The following is an 8,260-nucleotide window of genomic DNA, read 5'->3' as shown; positions in this document are numbered from 1 at the left end:
TGTATCTCACGTACATATAGACATGTATGATATTCTGCTGAGAAACTTTCATGCTGAGGAATACTTAACGTCTCTAAAGCTGATGCTCCCCTACCTGGCTGCAACAGGGCACTGAGCATACACGAGGTGTGTGTACTGGTTCATCGAGGAGATGGAGAACCTCGATGATTGGACTGTGCCAACATTCAAGAAGGGTCACTTTGTGGTTAGGAGTAACAGGCCCTATGCTGGTGTTTCCGTGGATCTAGCGATCGAACAATCATTGATGGCAACACTGAAAGGTAATAGCGGGTTAACTCGAGGGAGGGGTTTTAACGAGCTCAACTATCTAATCTGGGTTCTCTCCCGACCTGTAGTAGGTACAATCGACACCAAGGTAAGAGAGATGACGGGGGTTGACTTACGAACTACGGAACAAAGCTCAGTCAAGGTGAAGCAAGAAGGAAGTACTCGGTTGAAGCACGATTTAAACCACATGACTCTCATCGAGAACTACTTCTCAGACAGATGTTTGTTTGATCCGAATGTCAAGCACACACATGTGATGAATCTCGCAACTGGTCTTGTAGCTCCAAAGGAAGTGAATGTTCACAAAGCTTACGATGGTGGGTTGCTCATTCTTGAGTCAATGGTAGGACAAAATCCTCTAACTCTAACCATCAAGAAAGCATCTTTGGCTGTTCAAATACATTCAAAAAGTGTGGTCAAGGTTGCTGACTCCACTATGAGTATAAACGTCGATCCCCAGCTGTTGTTTCAGCGTGCTCTCAACTTCGCATCATCTGAAGAAGTCAATGCAACACTAGAGGAGTGCTTGGAGTACGAGTTATGCTCGTTATAGATGCTCATTTTTGATGTTAATGGCTACATGAGATCGCCAGCAAAGGCAGACTTAGCAACGTATCTTGTAGAAGAGTGTACACTTGACGTTGAAGTCGGAGTTACTCTACTGAAGGGCGATGTTGGTAGGATCGTATTGGATGGTGGTGCCCTTCTACACCGTGTTGGATGGACAAAGAAAGAAACGTTCCAGACAATAATAGATGGATATCATTCCTTCATCCGGAACATGTTTGGTGACTCTCAGATCCACATTATGTTTGATGGGTATCTCCAAAGCTCAACAAAGTATCATTGCCACCAGAGAAGACAGCCAGTAGAAGCACTACTCTTCGAACTTACTTCGCACTTACCCTTGCTAAATTACAGAAGTGGAGCATGGTAATACTGTTCTGGTAGGTGACGACACGGATCTGTTAGTGTTACTTGTCCATTACTTCAAAGCAGTGATGGATAAAACACCCAACAACATCTACATGTTCCCCCCTGTCTTCAAATAGCTGTGTTGATATAAGAAAAGTGATAGACAAATGGCTCGATGCCTTAATCGAGCAGACATTGTTCATCACTTGCCGTCATCGGAAAGACGAAACTTGCAAAGGCAATTGTCAAAGACAACAGTGTATTGGAATGTAGCGTATTGTACGAGGAGCACCCTGATTTTGATGTCGTGGAGCATATTGGGAGTTACATTTTGTCCTACCTATAACACTCCAGGTGTCCACGATTCACTCGAGGACCTCAGACTTTGGTGAGTACTTAATTTACAGTACTGAGTAAACACTGCTTTAAGATTGGTTTATGACTGCAATATATTATGTTCAATTGAACAGTCTATTAGTATTATGAATGAAATTACTAAAACCTTTATAATAATTAAATATAATTATCTTAATCATGATTAATTTCAGGATTTAAAGGAGAAAGTTGGATGGGAAGAAGGCTATTCAGTTAAAGGACCTTCCTCCTACGTCTGCTACTGCTTAGTTACTGCTACTGCTTACTGCATATTCTGAGGATTTACCTTCAGGTGAGGTCTAGGTCCAGTTCTCTTTTTTGCTTTAGAAAATAGATGGTCGATTTAACTTCAATCATTAAATAATTTTTAATCCCAAAAGCAACACGATTTTTCATCAGGTCCAGCAATGGCTCGGGAACAGCCTTGAGCCAGAAGAATACGGCTGGGAGAGATGTGGCGGGAAGCTGGTACCTGTGCAAGGACATTTAGACATCTGCCCAGAAGATACTTTCTTGTGCCTGCAAGAAAGGATGTGGAAACAACCAATGTAGCTGCAGAAAACATGGGTTAGTCTGTACTGACATATGTGACTGTGATGACGAATGCTGCAAGAAAGCATGGTGCGAGAAGGCAACGTTCTAAGACCAAGATTGCGATAAGGGTAATGATGAAAACTTTGAATCTCAAGATGAGGGGGATGATTGTTCTCCGAGTTGGATGATGAACATATAATCTGTGATCGCTCTGATATAAAACTCCTTTTGCACTATTTCTCTATCTTTTCTAGTGTTTAAAGTGTTTTATTCTAAAGAATTTTTCTAATCTTGAAGTGACAAGTAAATCTAAGTAGAATCAATCTACTAATCTAGCTCATGACATGAACTGTATTTTATACAATATCATCAATCGTTAGCTCAGAATGATTATTGAATTGTCTTCTGTTCAAATATGTTGAAATTCTGGTTTTAAGCTATTCGCGTAGGGATTAAAAATTGTTTTTTTGTGATTTTCTCTAAAAGTAAAGGGTTTGGGTCTTCTAAACCATGCTCCGTCTGAAATAATTCGACTATTCTGATCATTTGGAAGTGGTTATTGAGCTCTGTAGGTGCTTCCTCAGCTGAGATATATTTTTAAGTATTCTCCCCACTACTGCACTAGGTAGAGTCTTCAACGTTAAATGGTGTTTCTAGAGACCTTATACTAGAACTTGGTGAAGGAATTGGTTTGATAGAATTTACTTCCAGGTCCAAAGCAAATAGGCGGTGGATTATAAACACCGTTCATGAAATAAATTTTCACCGCATAGATTCGTTGTCTGTAATTCGTGACATAATTCTCAATATATTATCAGAAGTAGATAATAGCGAACTATAGGGTGAGAAAAAAAACACGAAACATCACAAAATTGCCTTTTTACTCTTTTTATTGGATTTTCAAATGCGTTTCTCTCATGGTTTCAGTAAATTAATAGGTATATTTAAATAAAAGCAATGCCTAAAATAATTAATACGACAAAACCAAAAGCAAGCGTGTGCGCAGTCAGTGCACTGTACTGGCTAAGCACGTTGGCATTACCTTTGGTTACACTTCTGATTTTTTTTATTTTGTATCTTTTTGAATCCGGACTGCACCCCATTAGAATCATGGCTGCACACCTAACAACCATGCCTTCACACCCGACTATAACATCTGCACACATGACTATCATGTCTTCCCATCAGACAAGCATTTCTGCACACCTAACAATCATGCCTTCACACCTGACAATCATGTTTGCACACCTGACCATCATGTCTGCACACATGAAAATCCTGTCTGCACATCTGACAATCATGCCTTCGCACCTGACCATGATATCACACACGATGATCACACACTGAACACTTGATGACCGTTGCTATGTACATGAAATTTATCGTTGTGCACCTAACAATCATGCCCACACATAAGACAACCTCAGCTGCACATTTGAGAATCATGGTCGTACACCATTAATATCAAGACTGTACACACCGGTACCACAGCAGTACATCAGTGCAATTCAATCGAGTGAAAGATCGGTACAGATATTGGATACCAAGACATCAGGTTAATTCACGTGAATCGCACGAATTAAACCTGTAGATGATGCACCTCTCAGAGCCCTACACAAGCAATCGTCACATATCTAAATGCAACAATGAGATCCTGACGTATCACATCCGTTTTGTGCATATTCATTTGCACAGCATTCCATGCATGAAATTCTACGCCTATTTATATGCACGCATCAGAAGTCAGCAGTACAATCACATGCTATCGATTCGCTAAGTAAAGATGGCTAGGTTGTTGAAATAAGAAAGAGTATTTTACGATATGTCTCTTGTGAGATTACGGATTTATATACATAAACAGGTAAACATATGGTCAAATTTCAGCTAGTTTGGTAAACAAATAGCAAACACCGAATTCAACGACCGTGTTATGTCGTTAATAAACATGAAATCTATTATAGACCGAAATTAAGCTGGGATTCCACTAATAACTGAGATGGAAATAGTTCTCAGCTGAATAAGCGAGTTAAATTACTGGGAACGTGGAAGTTTACTGATTAAAGCTGACCAACTAGTTGGCTGCTTCTTTAACTTATAAACACAAACAAATGATAAATGGAACGTGTTACAAGGTGGTAACCCTGTCAACCAGTCAATCAAAGGTGGCGAACTCAACCAATCACTTGAATAATTGGTGAAAAAAATGTTGAAATTGCATTGCCTGTATTCTGATTAAAGGAGAACAGAATAAACCCAGCTTTACACATACACATAAAAGCATCAGTCTAAAACAACATGTGTGCATGACTCGGTTGACATCTACCAGCTATTATGCACATTCCGCGTCATGTGCATGTGATTCTTAAATAATTCGAAACGATGTGAAAGATACCCTAGCCATGTTACATATTTGAGTTATTAGAGTCTCTGATTCCGGTAATAAATAATCGATTCATGGATTGGATTCAGGTATCACATTTTCAACAAACTTACACCCTAGTGTGTCTAGTACGAACGTCAAGGCAATCGATTGACTAGCATGTGAAGCGCTCACTTGGCCCATCGCTTACAACCTGAGGGCACCAAACTAGATGCAAAGCTGTCGCCGCCACCTGCTGGAAATGTCTGTTCGGTGAAAATGCATCAGTTACAAGAACAAGATTCACTTTTGCTTGGCTTCATCTGCCAGCATCTTCTTCTTGAGGTGATCTTTATAGCCGAGAATGTCACCTTTCCACTTTGTCACCTTCTGCTTCTCGCACACCCAGATCTCCTCAGCGACCTACAGCATGAATAACAGCATGGGCATTATCACACATGCATTGCAGTTAACAGCACCCCTAGTGTAGTGTAGTGTAGTGTAGTACCACTCACTGCTAGTGTTGATCATTGGCCATACTTTTGCCACCTTGTTGCGTTAGCTGCACGCTCAGAAATTTGATTCAGACTGCTTAAAATCACAAACATTGTCTTACATCAACACCTACCTAGTCATAATCTACCTGTGCTACACGCACACCTACCTGACCATCATCTACCTGTACCCCACCCACAACACCTACCTGGCCATCATCTACCTCTGCCACACCCACACCTATCTGGCCATCATCAACCTCTGCCACACCCACACCTATCTGGCCATCATCAACCTCTGCCACACCCACACCTATCTGGCCATCATCTACCTCTGCCACACCCACACCTATCTGGCCATCATCTACCTCTGCCACACCCACACCTATCTGGCCATCATCTACCTCTGCCACACCCACACCTATCTGGCCATCATGTACCTCTGCCACACCCACACCTATCTGCCATCATCTACCTCTTCACACAAGACCCACACCTACTTGGCCATCATCTACCTCTGCGCACACCCACAGCCTATCGGCCATCATGTACCTCCTGCCACACCCACACCTATCCTGCCATCATCTTACTCTCTTGCACACCCACACAGCTATCTGCCATCATCTACCTCTTGCCACAACCCACACCTATCTGGCCATCATCTAACTTGGGCCACAACCCACACCTCTCTGGCCATCATCAGCCTTCTGCCACACCCACACCTACCTGCCATCACTACCGTCTTGCCACACCCACACCATAAGTCTTGCCATCATCCTAACCCTCTGCACACCCACACCTATCTGCCATCATCACCTCTGCCACACCCACACCTATCGGCCATCATCTATCTCTGCCACAGCCCCACACCTATCTGGCCACATCCTACCTCTGCCACACCTATCCTGGCCATTCATCTACCTCTGGCACAACCTCACAGCCTACCTTGCCATCATCTACCTCATGCCACACCCCACCTATCTGGCCATCATCGTAGCCTCTGCCACACCCACACCTACCTGGCATCATCCTATCCTTGCCCACACCCACACCTATCTGGCCATCATCTACTCTCATGGCACAGCCCACACCTATCTGCGCCATCATCTACGCTGCACCAACACCACAACCTACGCTGCCAGCATTCTGAACCCTGCCACAGTCCACACCTACCTGGCCATCATCTTACCTCTGGTCCAGCACCCACACCTATCTGGCCATCTCTACCTCTGGCCAGGCAATCCCCCACCTATCTTGCCATCATCCTACCTCTGCCAGCACCCACACCTATCTGCATACACGTACTCTGTACCTCCACCCACAAAACACCTACCTGGCCATCATCAACATGTACCCCACCCACAACACCGTACCTGGCCATCATCCTACCTCTGGCCACCGTCACACCTACCTGGCCAATCATCTACTACCTCTCCACACCCACACCTATCTGGCCATCATCTGACCCTCGCCACACCCACGCACCTATCTGGCCATCATCTACCTCTGCCACACCCACACTATCTCGCCATCATGCGTACCTCTGCCACACCCACACCTACTTGCCATCATCTACGCTCTGCCACACCCACACCATCTGGCCATCCATCTACCTCTGCTACAGCCCAGCACCTATCTGGCCATCATCTACCTCTGCCAAACACCCACACTCTTATCTGGCCATCATCTAACCCTCTGCTACACTCCACGACCTATCTGGCCATCATCTACCTCTGCCAACCCTCACCCCCTACCTGGCCAGTCTCTACCTCGCCACACCCACACCAGTACCTGGCCATCATCTACCTCTGCACATCCCACACCTACCTGGCCATTCATCCTACCTCTGCCATACCGACACCATACCTGGCCCAATCCAATCAAAAAACCCCCTCCCTTTGCACCAACACCCACACCTATCTGGCCATCATCTACCTCTGCCACACCCACACCTACCTGGTTGATGAGACGGAAGTCGTGACTGACTAGCACGATGCCGCCGGTATAACTCACCGTTGAATTGCCGGCGGCGCGTCCGATGTTCTCCAATTGTCAAAGTGGATTCGTCGGTTCGTGCCAGGCAGGGGCAGCAGTGTCGGCGCTTGACCGCAGAGCGAGCCACTGCAAACGACAACCCTGCATCGCTGACTCGTCGACACGATTGCTGATCGGCAGCCAACCTTGAACGAGACCAACATTTTCCTGCTTGATAATGATTATGTTATTGTAGACTACCTCCTCACTTTTTTTAGTGGCACCGCGAGTATACATTCTTCACGAGCAGATTTTCTGCATTAATTTTAAGATTACTCTTAAACCCAAAAAATTTAGGCCAAAAGTGGCCTGCCACCAGGATATTACAAAAAATATATAAACTCTGCTGTCCAGTACAAAATACCACAATCGTTAAAAAAAAGTATAAATTTTTCACCTGTACCATGATTTGTAAGTCACTTGTTAAGTGGTAGCCGTTATACCTTATAAGCCTGGATGTGCAGCATGTAAACCAGCCTTCAGGAATATGTGTGGCAATGTCCCTTGAGGATTGTCTCTTTGAACCTGCAGTTGTGGTATATGCAATGCAATCCCTTGGCCAGGAAAGTCTGTGAGGCGGTAATTTTTTTTTGTGGTGTCTGTCGTTCAAGCGCCTAGCAAAGGAAAGGATGCAACGTGCTTTGCTCAGTTAGGATGTGGTTCCTAGGGCACTAAATGCCGCCCCCCAGGAAATTTTTGAAAAAAGGTGCAATTTGGTTGCATTCTGAATCTTTACTGACACATTGTAGTGAGAATTCTTGAATCTCTTTTCAAGTGCCGAGAAATTTCGTGCCAGCGAGGCGGTTTTTTTGACAAAATTCTCTGTGTGACCGGCTTGAGAATTTGAGTCGACGGTGGCCCGCCCTCTCGTGTCAATGCAGGGGAAACACTGCAAAATGCTGCTGTCATTGTCACCGTGAACAGCAGAGAGCTGAAGAGCAAACACACTCCACTGAACAGTAGCAACACATCACTTCTGTCAACCCAAACTAAGCAAAGCAATTCTTTAATCTCATCAAATATATGTGACCCTAACATGTAAGTCTGAACAGTTTGACGCGATCGCTTTGGCGAAAAAAGTATTGTAAAAGTATTTATGCCATGGATAAAAAGTATATAAAAGTGATTTTCTGAAAAAATAAAGTATAATACTTAAAAAACAAGTAGCCGCAGAGCGACACCGCTCAAGCTGACGTGTACTGTAGCCAGTATTCTTCTGATAACCAGCTGGCAATCGAATCAAGTGCGCCCTCCTGCCACC

At 44.2% G+C, this 8,260-nt stretch overlaps 1 protein-coding gene across 1 annotated transcript in view; it reads right to left on the bottom strand.

The window, feature by feature from the left end:
- Positions 1–2,984: 2,984 nt before the first annotated feature.
- Positions 2,985–8,260, bottom strand: part of LOC106821648 (ATP-binding cassette sub-family F member 2-like) — a 22,295-nt gene continuing 17,019 nt past the window's right edge. Inside the window, exons 12-14 of the mRNA XM_014826538.1 lie at positions 7,397–7,524; positions 6,922–7,008; positions 2,985–4,894 (exon numbers count right to left, since the gene is read on the bottom strand). Coding sequence (XP_014682024.1) covers positions 4,775–4,894; positions 6,922–7,008; positions 7,397–7,524 — 335 coding nt within the window. The 3' untranslated portion in view covers positions 2,985–4,774. The remainder of the gene's footprint in view (positions 4,895–6,921; positions 7,009–7,396; positions 7,525–8,260) is intronic.

This window comes from Priapulus caudatus, unplaced genomic scaffold, assembly GCF_000485595.1.
Source record: "Priapulus caudatus unplaced genomic scaffold, Priapulus_caudatus-5.0.1 Scaffold81, whole genome shotgun sequence".
Classification (NCBI taxonomy): Eukaryota; Metazoa; Priapulida; class Priapulimorpha; order Priapulimorphida; family Priapulidae; genus Priapulus; species Priapulus caudatus.
The sequence above is the reverse complement of the archived record's forward strand: the minus strand, read 5'-3'. Positions and strand labels throughout refer to the sequence as shown.